This window comes from Strix uralensis, chromosome 3 (assembly GCF_047716275.1).
Source record: "Strix uralensis isolate ZFMK-TIS-50842 chromosome 3, bStrUra1, whole genome shotgun sequence".
Lineage (NCBI taxonomy): Eukaryota > Metazoa > Chordata > Aves > Strigiformes > Strigidae > Strix > Strix uralensis.
In genome coordinates, this window is record NC_133974.1 from 26,296,597 (window position 1) to 26,312,910 (window position 16,314).

The window sequence follows — 16,314 nt, forward strand, 5'->3', positions numbered from 1 at the left end:
AAGTGAGAATAGGATCATAAAGCATTTTGGATACTTGTCCTTAATGCTGTCGACCATAGTTCTGCATCTCCACAAAGAGTTGTATGAAAAGCAATCAGCCTGTGCTCAGTAGTCCAGTCCTGCATTGCTTGGGAAAATCACAAACCTTCAGCACAGAATTTTAGTACAGAGGTCAGCTAAACTGGCTTTCCCACCCTTTCACAGCTGCAGTCATAGCCTGAACTGCAGGCAGTGAAAACTGTTCAGAAGGCAGATGCGTGAGCCTTCCGCACCAGCATGAACAACACAGACACCTGATTATTAGCATCTTGTCGAGTCATGATCTCAATTACATGATGGGCTGTTATTTTTCAGCATGGTGCTGTGTTTTTCTTCCGTGATAGGCCTTTGGGGTCATAGTATGTCAAAGACATTGTCTTACTGGGTGAGTTAAAACTTAACAAGGGTAGGTCTCTATCCTATTATCAGTGTTTCACAAACTCAAGATAAAGCTAGTGCTGTGTCAGCAGATTAGCTGTAGATCTAAACAGGGTGATTTCTTAAACTACAGGGTAGAAAGAGAAAATAAAATTGGTGCCACTGCCTCAGCTGAAAGAAAAAAAAAAAAAAAAAAAACAAGAAAACAAAAAAAACCCCCTGCTTTTTCCTTTCCTGAAGAAAATCTCACACTTCATGTCATTTACTGCATCATGGACATTATCATTAGGAAATGAACAAAGTCATCTCATTGATGAGAACATTTAACAATTTTGTAAGACTACATGATCCATAATATTACACTTTCTTTGTGACAAATGTCCCTCATAATTTTTTCTACATTCCATCAAACACAAATAAGGAATGAGACTATCAGTAAAGGTTTTTGACAATGATAAATACACATCCATCTGACAAGCTTATGCAACTTTTTTTTGCCAATATTGGTCACAATGTCTATTAAAAAACCTCTAATATTTTTCTTTGCTTGTTTTACTAATATATACTAAAATAAACAGGGAAAATATGAGATAAGAATTTCCCCTTGTCTGTTTAGATTAAATTACTTTGCAAAACAGAAAAGCTTTAATTGTTCTTTGGAACAGAAGTGGAAAGTTAAAACTTACTTTTTAAGCATCAGTCAAAGGAGAACAGGAAAACAAACAAGCCACTTCTGGCAATCTCAGGAGGCATTCTGCTTGTGGAGAATCAATGAGACTAGAATGCCTCTGAGACTACTGAGGCATGACTCCTATATCTTATTTACAACAGTTCAACACAAACTACTGCCAGCATGTGTGTCAGATTATTATGTGGTATGAAGAATGGCAGCGTCAGAGTTTCCTTTCTCTAGTATGGCCCCAATTTTGAGCTATATTAGCCCTACTTTCAGCTGGTTTCCTGGCCTGTAATTCCACTGTGTGTCATTGAAATTCAGTTCTAACCAGCTAGAGGTGGACACTCCTGGGCTCAAAGATGACTTCCTGGGGCTAACTGGTCAGGAACAATTTTGCTGACTTTTATGCCAACTAGGCTAGGAGAAAAGAAAAGGCACTTAGGGGCAACATATGGCATAGGGAAGGGGTAAAAATTGTCAGTTGCATAAATTAGGATCCCTGGGATCATGCTACCAAATCCTCTTTTTCATAAGAAAATTGTTCTCTAAACAAAGACAATAAAGATCAAATATATGTTGCTTTAATAAACCATTTGATGTATGTTATTACTGCATATGAAGAAGAAAGGGGATTGTTCAAGAAGTCCTAAGTGGGGAAGGTAGATAGGGATTAGATGGGTCACAGAAGAGGGAGAACTAATGAAGTTTCTAACGGAGATCCTGAATGAGAAGTTAAGACCCAGTCGTAGCTCCAGTTAAGTCTTAGATCCAGTTAAGATCCTATCTTACTTACTATTTTAATTATGAGCTTGGAAATAAAGAAAGTGTGTGCTAATGAAATCTGAAGATGGCTTGAACAGAGGCTTTATTAAAACAGAGGCAGACTGGAATATAGAAACAATTGGATGAGCTCAAATACTGGAATGCAATGAAATTAGAAACTAATAAACAAGCAGCTACAATGTCAGAGCTCATCAGCTGGAAATATTAGTCTATCACAGAATAATTATGCGGCCCTGAGAAAAGGCACACATGATCCTAGAGTGGATTATGTAAAGTATATCTAGAAGTCCAGTATTAATGTCATGGTACATGGCAGCTGAAACACTGCACAATTTTGTACTACTTAAGAAAGTGACATGCAAACTGAAACAGGCACAGACAAGAACTGTTAGGGTTACTGAGAAAATGAGGAGTCTTCTTTGTCAGAGGAGACCATGATAGTCGATGTGAACAATCTGAGCTGCTTTCTGAGGCTTCGTCCATGAAGGCAACATGCAAGTTTGCACCTCTTCCAAGCACTTCTTCCCATCTCTGCATCTGTAATAGTCAAGTGGCATTGTGAAGAAGGTAACTCCAAATATTTTGGTATATAAGCATTCAGGTGTTAAATACAGATTGACTGGGATTTATTACTTTAGGGGAAGTAATGCACCTGTCATGACCTGGACTGGAAGCCCAGAGAATTGCAACGGTTCTGTGATCCCCTCGGGTTAAATTAAGGTGAAACATCAGCAGATGAGGGCAGGGCAGGGCAGGGCAGGGCAGGGCAGGGCAGGGCAAGAGGAGAGGAGAGGAGAGGAGAGGAGAGGAGAGGAGAGGAGAGGAGAGGAGAGGAGAGGAGAGGAGAGGAGAGGAGAGGAGAGGAGAGGAGAGGAGAGGAGAGGAGAGGAGAGGAGAGGAGAGGAGAGGAGAGGAGAGGAGAGGAGAGGAGAGGAGAGGAGAGGAGAGGAGAGGAGAGGAGAGGAGAGGAGAGGAGGGGAGGGGAGGGGAGGGGAGGGGAGGGGAGGGGAGGGGAGGGGAGGGGAGGGGAGGGGAGGGGAGGGGAGGATACAGCATCATCTCAGGTCTGGTAATCCTGGGTGGTGGGTGCACACACAGCAAAGTTTCTGTTGCCTTTTTAAGTTCATCTTATTAGCTGATTAGCACACTAGATGAGGAGGGGGAGGTATTCCACAAATTCATTTCCATCAGAGAGGAGGAACAAGGTGGAGCATGGGTTCCAGTTGAGGATCACCTCTTATCAGTTCTTGTTACCACTTCAATGGTGGAGGTGTGAAGTCATTAGCAAGGCAAGCATGGTGTCTGGCTTACACAACAGAGCCACAAAGTATTGGGTTTAGGTACTTGTGCTTGAGGGTGGTTTCACTCAGTCTATGTCTCCCCCCTCTGAGGCTTATCTAAGGAGTTTGTCAATGCAACTGCAAGGGAGTGGGGGGTGCATCCTTCGATACACTCCCGCTTCCTTGGGTGACATCCCTTAGACTAATCCAAAGGCCACAACTTGTCCTTGAGGTTTTCTGTGTTGATGAATGTTTGAGGCATCACTTCTTTTAGTTCCTTACATCACCCCAACATTTTAAGTTTATCTGGGACTCCTGGCTCACACTTGGAAATTTAAGAATGAAAGAAAATACAAAAGGTTAAAACTGTTCTTTGTCCAAACTGGCACAAGAACAGATAGTTATTAACTACCAGTGGAGTTGTGAGGTTTTGTCACCATCTGAGAATGAAGTTCTTGTAAAGCCTGAAGTAACTGTGAGGTCAAAACTTCAACAGTTTAAGACATAACTGTAAAACGATGAGATACTTTCAGATTGTATGCATTTGTCTCTGTAATAAAAAAGGTGGGTATCCCAAGTCCAGTGTTCTCATGAGTAGTCCTAGTCTGCTCCGGTAATGAGTTGCACCAGCTTCTTGCAGCTACTACTGTTCATTGTCTCTTTCAGTGTAGAAGCAAAGCATACAGGTATAATTGTACATTTCAGCATATTTCCCTTTAGAGTATATAAAACCTGCTACTACTTTTCAGTTAAAGGCTCAAACACAGCCTGTCGGTTTTTTACTGAAGGTCTTCAGTCTTGTATCCTAGATTAAGTATTATGCTTGGACACATATGTACAGATTGATGGATTTTAATCATGCTGAAATTTCCCTCTCTGGATTTTACTTAGAACCACTGGCTGTAGGATCCTGTTGTTTGTGTCAGCTTTGGTCATGTGCATTGAATTGAATTATCCCATTGACACAGCAGGAAACTATTCATAAAAACATGTAGTTTTCATGGATATGGTGAAGATAGTACCACCGTCTTCTTATGCTGGTACTATTTTAACTGTCTCACATTACAGTGTCCCATCCCATACCAATCCAAAGAGACTGTGTGGGTGTGTGCAATTTTGAACTAATGTTATTTACACATCCTTAACAGCATCTGTTCTGCTTGCTAATTTTCTGAACACTCCATTCATTACGTGTGTTTCCAAACTCCATTGAAGGCTCACAGCTACTTATTCTACTCATAAAGTTAATCACTAATTTGGAAATGGTTCTGAATCTAAGGAAGCACTAACTCAGTCACAAGACTCCCATTAATTTCATCAGGGCCAGAGTTTCAGAGGTTAAATGCTGCCTCTTCAATGTTATCTTTTCTATATCCCCATACATGACAGAGCTCTCACCGAGCAGGAGGTTAGCTATCTCCAACAGCACTGAGAACCAAATCTCTCTGACAACATACATTTAAGTCTCCCCTACCTCCGCTTCTGGAATTGCCTTCAGAGCAATGTTCATAGACACTGCATTAAGACTAGACTCCCTTTCCCTTGAGCCATGGTTGCGAACCTTTGTAAAAATATTTCATTATTGCCTAGCAAGGAGCTGTGTAACATAGTGGCAGAAGTATAAAGGTTAACTAAATGCATACCTACATATGTAGATTGACTGGTCATTATATTCACATATAAATACATAAGCAAAAGGAAGTCTGTCACAGGTTCAGAAGACAGAGGACCCAAGAGCTTGTGCTCAACACATGCCATAGATCTAGTGTCATATTAATGCCCTGGAAATGAAACAAACTGTATCAATGCTAAAATACTATATACTAGATTAAGATATCTTAAATAAAACTGATATAACCATCTGCTTGGTAGACTCCTAGGGGCCAAGATTTAAGTTTTTAGCCTGTCCGTGAAAGTAAGAACAAGCATAATGGACCACACCAAAGCCTTTTTAGGTCAGCACTGTCTCTCCAGTGGGAGATGACTAAAGAAAGAATGAAAGAAAAGAAAAACCCAAAGTGTTCACTATACCTTCTCAGAGTTCAGCAATCTGTAATTCAGGGCTTTACTGAGGTAGAAGTGGTTTTATACATTTTTGATAGTCCTAAGATGGACTTCACAAATTTGCTGAATTTGCTTTTAGAAACCATGTAGTTTGCCAGTACTCTGAACACATTTCCACAGCCTTATGAGGCACAATGTGGAAGTCTTCCAAGAAGACCCCATGTGCTAGTTTCATTTGGTGCCCACTAGTTCTCATTGGGAACACACCACTCTGCATTCACCTTCTCCATGTACTCATGATTTTAAACACTTCTAGCACATCCACCTTCCGCCATTCTACAATGGGGTTACAGTGTTGGTGGATAAGGGAAGAGCAACTCATGTCATCTACCTGGACTTGTGCAAAGCATTTGACACTGTCCCACACAACATCCCTGTCTCTAAGTTGGAGAGACGTGGATTTGACGGATGGACCACTCGGTAGATAAGGAATTGGCTGGATGGTTGCACTCAAAGAGTTGCGGTCAACTGCTTGATGTCCATGTGGGAAGCAGTGACAAGTGGCGTTCCTCAGGGGTCAGTACTGGGACCAGCGCTGTTTAACATCTTTGTCAGTGACATGGCCAGTGGGATTGAGTGCACCCTCAGCAAGTTTGCCGATGACACCAAGCTGTGTGGTGCAGTCAACATGCTGGAGGGAAGGGATGCCATCCAGAGGGACCTTGACAAGCTTCAGAGGTGGGCCCACGCAAACCTCATAAAGTTCAACAAGGCCAAGTGCAAGGTCCTGCACATGGGTGGGGGAAATCCCAAGCACAAATACAGGCTGGGGGATGAGTGGCTTGAGAGCAGCTCTGCAGAGAAGGACTTGAGGGTAGCTGTATCGGGTCTGGCTGAGCCAGAATTGGTTTTCCCCTGTAGCAGCCCTCATGGTGCTGTGTTTTATGCTGGGAGCTGGCAGGGTGTTGATAGCACACTGGTGTTGTGGCTACTGCTGAGTAGCGCTTACACAGCACCAAGGCTCTTTCTGACATTTCCCCCCCCACAGTGGGACGGGGTGGGCAAGATCTTGGGAGGGGACACAACCAGGACAGCTGACCCGAACTGACCAAAGGGATATTCCATACCATATGACGTCTGCTCGAGTATAAAGCTGGGAGAAAGGAGGAAGCGGGGGGAGGGGGGGTCACCCTTGGTCCTCCGAGGCAACCACTACGTGTATTGGAGCCCTGCTTCCTGAGAAGGCCCGACATCGCCTGTTCATGGGAAGTAGAGAATAAATCTGTTTTCTTTTTTTTGCTTCCGCGCGCGGACCTTTGCTTCGCTTTGCTTATATTAAAACTGCTGTTGTTTTACCCACAAGGGTTGTTTTGTTTTCCTATCTTATTTTCTTTCCCTTCTTTGCCCTATTGAGAAAAAAAGGGGAAAGGGGGGGGAAGTGATAGAGCGACTTGGTGGGTACCTGGCATTTAGCCAAGGTCAAACCACCACAGTAGCAGTGGATGGAAAACTGACTATGAGCCAGCAACGTGCGCTTGCAGCCCAGAAAGCCAAACGTAGCCTGGGCTGCATCAAGAGAAGTGTGATCAGCAGGTCGAGGGAGGTGATTCTCCTCCTCTACTCTGCTCTCACGAGACCCCACCTAGAGTACTGTATCCAGCTCTGAGGCCCCCAATATAAGAAGAACATAGACCTGCTCGAGCAGGTCCAGAGGAGACCATGATGATGATCAGGGGGCTGGAGCACCTTCTCTATGAGGACAGGATGAGAGAGTTGGGGTTGTTCAGCCTAGAGAAGAGAAGGCTCCAGTGAGACTTTATAGAGGCCTTCCAGTACCTAAAGGGGGCCTACAAGAAAGCTGGAGAGGGACTTTTTACAAGGGCATGTAGTGATAGAACAAGGGTTGATGGCTTTAAACTGAAAGAGGTTAGATTTAGATTAGATATAAGGAAGAAGTTCTTCCCTGTGAGGGTGGTGAGACACTGGAACAGGTTACCCAGAGAAGCTGTGGATGCCCCCTCCCTGGCAGTGTTCAAGGCCAGGTTGGACGGGGCTTTGAGCAACCTGGTCTAGTGGAAGGTGTCCCTGCCCATGGCAGGGGGGGTTGGAACTAGATGATCTTTAAGGTCCCTTCCAACCCAAACCATTCTGTGATTCTATGATTCCTTCTCTAGGCTGATGCATCTTTATCTAAACAGCTACTTTTCATATGGAAATCATGCAGTATCCTTGTTTTGCACCTCTATTGTTTTTCTCTTGCTGCTGTGTTATTTTTCAGATGAAGAAACAAGGATTGCACATTGAAGACTTCAGAACAGCACAAATTTATACAACCATATAGCAATGCCTGTGCTTCTGATGTGTGAGTTGCATAATATAGCTCTGCAGCATCATTTTCTTTCAAAAAAGATGTGCTTCTTTCTCATTGTAAATCTCCTATACTCACAAATTGCATTATTTTATTATAAATTTTATCAGTTTTTCCTGAGGAAAACATCAGGTTTTCTCTCTCTTACTTCCCTCTGGTATCACATTTGCTGTACTCCAGGCTTCTAGCACCAAAGCCATTTCACATAGGGGTGAGCTTACTATAGTTAATAGTACAGTTGTGCCTAAGTAATTTTGGATGCTTTGGTAAATACCATCTGGCTGTGCCCATTTGCTAATCCCCATTTTGTTGGCTTCCTCTGTTATTTTTTTCACTTCAGACACTGCAGTCTGAGCCACCAGAGTTCAGAGACACTGGTTGTCTGATGCACCTTCCCACAAAGTAAAATTCTTCAGAGAAGCCTCCTGAGGACTCCTCATGCTGAACACAGACACAAAAAATTCACTTGTTTCTTGGCTTTTCAAAACACAGTTTTCAGCAGCGTTCAGCTGTCCCGCGGCTCCCCCGGCGCTCCGCTCGGCAGGAGCCGGCCGGACAGACCACACCATTTCTACAGAGGCCTTCAGGACGCCAGAAGAGCTTCGCGCCCTCGGCTCCCACAGTCACCGCGCCGGCGCCGCTCCCCAGCCCCAGGCAGGCCCCGCCCGCCGGCCCCGCCCGCCGGCCCGGCGCAACGCGCAGGCGCGGCGGGGGCCGGGCGCAGCCCGCGGCGCGTGGAGGCGGGTTTAAACGGTGGCGGGTACCGGAGCTTGGGGGTGTTGTGCCGCGCCGCGAATGGAGCCCGTCCTGAAAGGTACCGGCTCGGCCGCTGGGTGGGGGCAGGGCCGCGCCGCGCCCCTCCCGGTGTGGCTGAGGGGGGCCGCCGGGCTGGGGCGGGGCCCGCTTGCAGCGCTGTCCGGCACCACGTCGCCTTGCGGCCCTTTCTCCAGTGGTTCCCGGCTGGGCTGCCGGCGGAGAGCGGCCGGGCCTGGCGAGCCAGTCTTTAGCTCGACCTCGTGGCGTGGCTCCCCCCGCGGGTGGGAAGCCCTCCCGTGGGCGCGGGGCGGAGAGGGCTTCGCTGCGGGGCTGCTGTGACTGATCGCGAATCCGCCCGAAGCCTGCGGCGGGGCTGGCCCCTGCCTGGGACGCGGGCTGTGCCCGGTGACAGGGCCGGCCGGGGCGCGCGGGCGGGGCTGGAGGGCTCCCTCAGGCCGGGGAGGGAGCGAGTGCCCCTTGGGGCGGCTGCCGGTACGGCACCGGCCCGCCCTGCTGCCGCCCCCCTCTGCCGCCACGCATCGGTGCCCGCCTGGCTGTTCCTGTCCTGGTCAGGCATGGGTTCGTCTTGTCTGGTTTCTTCTGCATCTTTCTCAATTTCTGCCTCGCTAGGTTCCCCTCTGATGCCTATTTTTCCTCGCTGTTGTCGCCTTCTCTGAGACATTCTAGCATAAGTTGCCTTTTACAAGAACAAGCTCTACTCAGCTCTTCTAATTCAAGAAAAGCTCCCAGCCCTTCCTCGTTTTCTTTTCCATTGACTGTACAAAAGCTACAAAGTGCCTTGTCTTCTGTTGGAGTATCTTTGATTAGCTAAAATTGGGTAATTATTGTAAAATACACCTTTGATCCTACTGCAGGTAAATGTACCTTTGAAGTAATGTTCCTCTTAAGTTCCTTCGTTTGACCCTCACTGAAATGCTCTGGCCTGTTTTTCTAGGTGAATTTATAACTATGAAGGTTCCAAAATAATTTGATGTAAGAGGAAGTCGTTTTTTCAAGTGCAATGTTTTTCACAATAGAGCAATCAAGATAAAATGCAACTCTGGGAAAAGCGGCCCTGGTCCAGTAGTAAAATGAACGCAGTTAAAAGTGCTTTGGAGTACACATCTTAATTTCTGATGTATATCTGAAGTCATAGTACTGATAATAAGATTTTTCCCTGTGGTTTGGGTAATGAGGTGTTTTATGTTCCATATTTCTCTTGTATGTTAAAAGTGTTTCTAGTAATCATACAAATGTTAATCTTTTTATAAAGTACTTATACTGTTTTGATCATTATTCTGGTTTTCATTTAGAAAGAAGACATAACGCTACATAAAAATGGATCAGAAGAACATACATAGTAACTAAGATAATTAAGCAATGTTTGCCAAGGATGACCCTTTTAAATTGACACTTTCAGTTTTATTCATGAGTTCTGAGAGTTGTCAGACCTGCAGTTTGTATAAAGTTGTTTTTGGTGACAGTTTTCTGGAACATCCCTGTTTTGCCATTCAAAATGGGAAACTGGCATAACGGGTGGAGCTGTAGGTAACTTCAGTGCCTGTCCTAAGTAAAATTAATGAGGGGATTGTTAGGAGTTTGTTTGCTTATCCCTCCATGTCTGTTTCAAGGCTTTCTCGACCAAGGCTGATTGCAGTCCTTGAAGAAATTATTAATCTGGTTGATAAAGGAAGCTAATTAAATGCAATATACCTAAAGTTATGTAAAGCAACTGACATGAAATTGTATTAGCCCCTGTGATATGTACTTAATCTGGGGTGATTCAGTATAAATAAAGTGGAATTTAAAATCAGTTGGAAATTGTGAAGTAATATTTCTGCAGAGTCTTCTGGTGGTTTGGGGAATGAATAATTCTACTATTTTTTTTTTCATTATGTTGTGTAACTTGTGTTATATTAACTTGTCTTAAAATTTTTGATTACCCTGAAAATTAGTAGTGATTAAATAATAAGGATAAGCAGTCATGTAAAGATATGGCATTGCTTGTTAAGCTGGTAGTGTGCTTTAAATAAACCAAGTGAAAAGTTGTGTAACTAGCGTCAAATTTCTAAGTTTGTTCCATTACAACTAATTTAAGGGACAGAAATACTCAAAAAAGAACATTCTGCTGCTAGTATCTGATACTCAGTTTATTAAAAGCTATATTAGCTACTGAATGCAATGTGTATAGAAGCAAAATTTTCTTGGAAAGGCAATTTAACCTGTTTTACCATAGTATATACTTAATTAGCTGGTTTTTTTGTCTCTTCTGATCCAGGTGTTTTCGCATTTGTAGATGTTTGGTCATCTAAGAGAACAGAAAATTACTCAAAAACCTTTGAACAGCAACTTCTTCATATGGGAGCAAAAGTAAGGAAACTTATTTTGAAATAAATAGAGTAGGAAAGCTATTAATTACAAACTAGCTTGCATGTTCTGTTTATCATGTTATTTCTTTGTAATATGAGTTTTTAAAGTGCAGGAAGAAAGATAATCACAGACCTGAGAACAGACAAACGTGCTGTAAAATTCTTCCTAGTGACATATGGGAAGTGATTTTAAAGCCTTCCTATGTCTGTAAACCTCTTTGTATACTAATATGATAGTATGCGTTTGTTGTGAATTACTGGGCTTGCCACATACTGTGGGCAAACCAAGTCAAAGTGTTGAAAACCTGTGGTTTACAAGTATGTACCTTATGTTGTTTGTTTTCTTTAACTTCTAGGAAGCTGCTCTGTTGTTACTACAATATTTCCTAACCCAAGTACCATGACATTTTACTCTTCCATTCACTCTCCTACAAATGTGATTCAACTCCAGGAAGTGCTAGTAAAAACACATCTAAAAATCTTTCTATATGTCTCAGTGATTTTTTTTTTTTTCTGTATCAAGTGTAGCTGACTTGTAGGTGCAAAATATGTTTAATGGCCAGCTGAAAAATTTCAGAGACCAAAGTCGAACTGGCATCTTCCTTTCTCACACATTATAACTGGTTAATGGAGAGTTTTACAGCTCACATCATGCTCTAAATAACAGTTGTGTGAACTCATACTTTTTAAGTGGGTAGGTGTATCTTACTGTAATTTAGGAAATTTTGCTAATCTCCCTAAAGCCTCTCTTTCTGTATGAATTTAGCTGAGAGCATGACAGAACAGTAGAATAACTGGTTTTATTATAAAATCAAATACAACTCAATGAATAACTTGAGTAAAAACTATTTCTGATGCTTTTGTGCTGTACTATCAGAACTGTGGAATTCTGATGTTAGGTTTTTTGCATAGAAAATATGACAGAGCATGAGACTTCAAAATTCTTCAAGTTGATCAAAAAGTAGCTGGATATGGTGAAAGATATAGGCACACAATACCGATGAGCCTATTTAGCAGGTCCCTATGACGCTTCCTTCCCTTTTATTGGGTTGAGCACATGATAGTAAACTTACTTGGTTCACTCTGTCAGGAAATAAAATTCTAAATCAGTTTTTCACTAGATTGAGATGTCTGAATCAACAAGCTAAGGTCAGGTGAGCAGCAGAGAACATCAAGGGTAAGGGAGGAGACAGGAGAGGTGAGAGGGAGGTGTAAGGTGGTGCTCCTCCATAACTTGGAGGCAAAGCTACATAGAGCATTTGTCTCCTTAGGACATGGGCTGTGAGCCAGATAATAGCGTAAGCGAGTAAGCAATTGTATCTGGAGTCATAACTTACTCCAAAAGAGATTCTTTGGTCCTGTATAACTAGATACTTAAATATCATGGGGTTTTTGTCTTCCAAGAAGCAATAAATCAGCTTGCCACCAGAAGTTTTTGGAAAAGCTGAATAGTTTTCAAAGCCAAATATAGATCCATCACGATAGGAGCCAAGTATAGTGATGCAATTGAGACTGCAACAGGAAGCTACACAGCTATTTTCATTTGGCTGTGCTGAGAAGATGCTGCTGTTAATATGAATTGTAATAATCTCACCATGTCAACAATCGCAACAACTGATCAAAGAGGTTTATGTGTAGGATGTTTAGTCTCCACAAAAGGAAACTTTGGTTGTAAAGAATGGAGTATCTAGAGCTAAAGAGGTTATTGCTTGGTTGTCAATAGAGGCTGATAACTGAAGATATGATCAGTTGTATGACACAATGAAAATGTCAGGTAGGATAGTAGCTGTACTGACTTAAGTTTTCTGTATTTCTCACTTTTTAAAGTGTTCCCATATAAATTTTTTCTTGGTAGAGGCTTCAGCCTTCCCTCAAAATAAGTGATCTTTATTGATGAGAATTAGTTTAAAGGATGAGGTTAGCTGTATTCTTTAAGCATGGGAGTTCTTTGCTAAGTAAAAGATGTAATTTGGCATTTCTTTGGATAGTGATGAATACTTTCTGTACTGTCTGTTACATAAGAGATAATGTTGGGCTATATAAATAAAAATGAAAGATTAGTGATACAGCTAGAGTAAGGGGGGTGAAAATGGTAACCTAGAGAAAAGCTTGAAAACAAAAGGCTACTCTAGCCCTCTAGCATGCATTGCATTGGCTTGACTAATGAGACTTGAGTTTTGATTGTTTCAGGCTTCCTGTGAAGATGGGAAAGATCAAAAGAGTCCTTGACATGTTTAGAAAAAGTTTTATGCTGATGGTTTATACATTAAAAATAGACTACACTAGCTAGTTTCATTAGTATTTTCTGATTATCAGACTTTAAGATCGAGTTCTCTGTACTTCTGCAGGTTTCAAAAACTTTGAACAAGCATGTGACCCATGTAGTCTTCAAGGATGGACATTTGGCTACATGGAGAAAAGCACAGAAGATGGGTGTAAAAATAGTTTCTGTACTCTGGGTGGAAAAGTGAGTACTCGTGAATATAATGAATGTGACCCATTCCAGAGTTAATAGATTCTAGTGTTGTTTTATTTTAATACTTAAATACAGTACCAGTTTTTTTAATGTACTTGAAATAGTGATAAATCTATGAGTAAATAACTTTTCTATGACATTGTTCCTATTATAAAGCATGTTACTTGCATAAAAAGGTAATGAAAAATGAATGTGTTGGAAGTAGTTCTGTAGTGTATGTGTTAATCATTCAGTGTTCCACTCCTTTGCTCTCAGATGGCATGCAGTGAAGACCAGATACTTATGTTGAATGGAATTCTTCCATTTTCATATGAAAAACCACATTTAATCAGGGACATTGTACTGTTTCTGTACTTAAATGCTGTAGACAGAGTATTTCCTAGCAAGAAAGAAAGATCCATATGTAGTCTGGCTTTTAAGACATTTGGCAGGTTCAGAGCAGCACTGCTTGAAGATTCGTGACTACCATATGGAGGAAGTTAAATTTAAAAAAAAAAAAAATCAGATTTCAGCTCTGCAGCCAGTCAGTGAGAATTTACTAGTCCACAACTGCTTCTCAGAGTTTATAAAGTGGTTGTGAGGCCTAACTTAGATTTCAGATGAAGTGTAAGAACGCTTACAGTGTTTAAGAATGTGTGTGTTCTACTCAAACACTCCAATCCATAAATTGCTGTGATGATGGAAATTAGAATATGTCAAGTAAAGAGGCCCTTTCCTATACCAGTTGTAATATGCAAGGAGAGATAGAAGTCTAAGTGAAAAAATAAAATAAAAAAGAGGGATGGAACTGAGCTCTGCAGCCACTTAACTGTAGGCCAGTACAATGCAGAACTTGTGATGCAAGTCCATTAGCCAAAAAATATTCACACAGTTCTGCAGAAGCAGGATTTTTCTTTTTTCAAGAATACCAGATACATAAGTTACAGCTGCACAATGCAGCCAGCTTTAACACTGGGGAAGAAATACCTTAAGTTCTCAGAAATGAGAGTGCAGCAAAATTTTATTTATGTGAATATATCTTTCTGTGACCTGATGCTATCTGATGGCTAAGTGTATAAATACCTGTTGTGGTTTAAACCCAGCCAGCAGCCAAACACCATGCAGCTGCTCTCTCATCCTCCCCTCCCTGGGAGAATGGGGGGAGAATTGAAGTGGTAAAGGTACGGAGACTTGTAGGTTGAGATAAAAACAACTTAATAATTGAAATAAAATAAAATTATAATTAATAGCAACAAATAATAACAGAAAATACAACTAAGTAATGCACAATGTGATTGCTCACCACCTGCCAACCAACGTTCAGCTTGGTCCTGGCTAGCAATCCTGGAGAAGCAAAAATCCTGAAACTGCAATCCTGAAAGCAAGAGAGCTTCCCCATCAACCCTCATCTATACACTGAGCATGATGTTACATGGTATGGAATATTCCATTGGCCAGTTTGGGTCTGTTGCTCTGGCTGTGCTCCCTCCCAGCTTCTTGTGTACCTGTGCACTAGCAGGACATGGGAAGTTGGAAAGTCCTTGATTTCTTGGCAACATTCTTTTCATACCAAATCCCATACTGAATCCAAAACACAGCACTATTCTAACTACTAATAAGAAAAAATTAGCTCTGTCCCAGCTGAAATGAGGACAGTATGGAATTTAAAACCTTAGTCACAGGAACTATAAACCAATTGAGTACTTAAATGTGCTATAGTAAAAAAAGAATCCCAGAACAGTCCAGGTGAGTAGCATCTGCAATGGAAGAAGAATGAGAGCGCCTTACAGGAGAGAGTTTAGGATGTGTCATACAGAAATGCTCTATCTGTAATAGAAGTTCCACCCCAAGACTCTCCTCTGCAATACTAGAAGATATTGAGTGGATGAATGCTGTAGAAAGCTCAAACATAGAGACAGGTGGATATGTGGCACTGTAGGGGACAACATGGAGCTTTGAGATCCATGTGTGAAAGCCTCAGGAAACTTAACTGTTGCTGGATACTAGTAACAAAGGAAAAGACAGGAGAAAGGATCTGGAGGGACAACTTAAGCTGTTTGTTAGGAAGGAGAAGGCTAGCATCTTCCTGGTATTTTTTTAAGTCTTCCTAGTGTCATGCTCTGGACAAAGCAAGGTCTTGCTATATGGCTTAGAAGATGAGCTTTATTGGAATGGGGCAAATCATCTGAAATAGAGATGTATTTCATTGTGGGCTGAAGAGGCGGGGGGAAGACGACACACACCCAAGCTGTAAATTATGATTTAATTTCTCTGTAATGTTTCTTTTTCTGCCCTTTAGTTTAAAGTTAATGCCAACAGATACACAAGAACATACACCTTGGATTGGTGTATACCCTAGATAGAATTCATACTTAGCTTAAGGATATAATATTCCTATAGGTCAGGAGCAGTAGAAGCTTACAATAAGACATCGTAATGAATAGTCTTATTAGTCATAGGGTTATTCAAATGAGGCACAAACAATACAAAATCAAAATGAGTCTGTGCTAGGATACATGCTAATTTATTTTTTTTTGTAATAAGATGGGGGAACTAGAGTGCCTGACTTTAAATTATATGCCTAGTATATAAATATCTCAGAAACTTGGTAGGCATAAGACAGCTGAGTCCTGGGACAATGTAAAAGAAAGGACTCAATAGTCTGTGCCAGTAAAATAGTGGTCCTGTTTGAGCCTGATAACTGTGTAAGCAAATAATGCAAGGTTCATATGAGTTGAAGTTTTAACATCACTGAAAAAAGATAACTTGATTAATCAGCTGCTCCATTCAGTAGCGAGTGGAACATTCTCATAATGGTCAGAAATGCTGTGAAATACCATTTCAGGAAATGTAATAATAGAGGGCAACTTTCTAGTGTAGCCTGGGGATGGGGTGACTCCTTGTCCTGGTTTAGCCAGGATAGGGTTAAGTTTCCCCAGCAGAGGGGGGAAGCTCTAGCCGGGTTATTCAGATACCTGCCAGGATGTGACGTCCGCATGGTCACATTTTCCTGGCGCGAGCGCGGTGCACTCGTGGTTTTGTACATCGTGCTTCAAACTGCTGTATTTGGTAGCTATTTTGCTCTGTTCATTGCTATCACTATTACTGTTATTGTTATTGTTGTGGTTTGTTGTGTTGCTATTGCATTGTTGTATTAAACCTTTCCTTATTTCAGTCTTGGGGCTTTGCATTTCACTCCCTTTGTG

The 16,314-nt window shown here is 42.0% G+C and overlaps 1 protein-coding gene across 2 annotated transcripts in view; it reads left to right on the plus strand.

The window, feature by feature from the left end:
* The first annotated feature begins 8,242 nt into the window (after positions 1–8,242).
* MCPH1 (microcephalin 1) overlaps positions 8,243–16,314 on the plus strand; it is a 134,498-nt gene continuing 126,426 nt past the window's right edge. The window contains exons 1-4 of one of the 2 annotated variants that reach the window (XM_074861696.1): positions 8,253–8,342; positions 9,598–9,644; positions 10,563–10,654; positions 13,002–13,120. In XM_074861696.1, the coding sequence (XP_074717797.1) occupies positions 9,623–9,644; positions 10,563–10,654; positions 13,002–13,120 (233 nt within the window). In that variant the 5' untranslated portion in view covers positions 8,253–8,342; positions 9,598–9,622. Of the gene's footprint in view, positions 8,343–9,597; positions 9,645–10,562; positions 10,655–13,001; positions 13,121–16,314 lie in introns of both variants that reach the window. The other variant, XM_074861695.1, reaches the window with a different exon arrangement.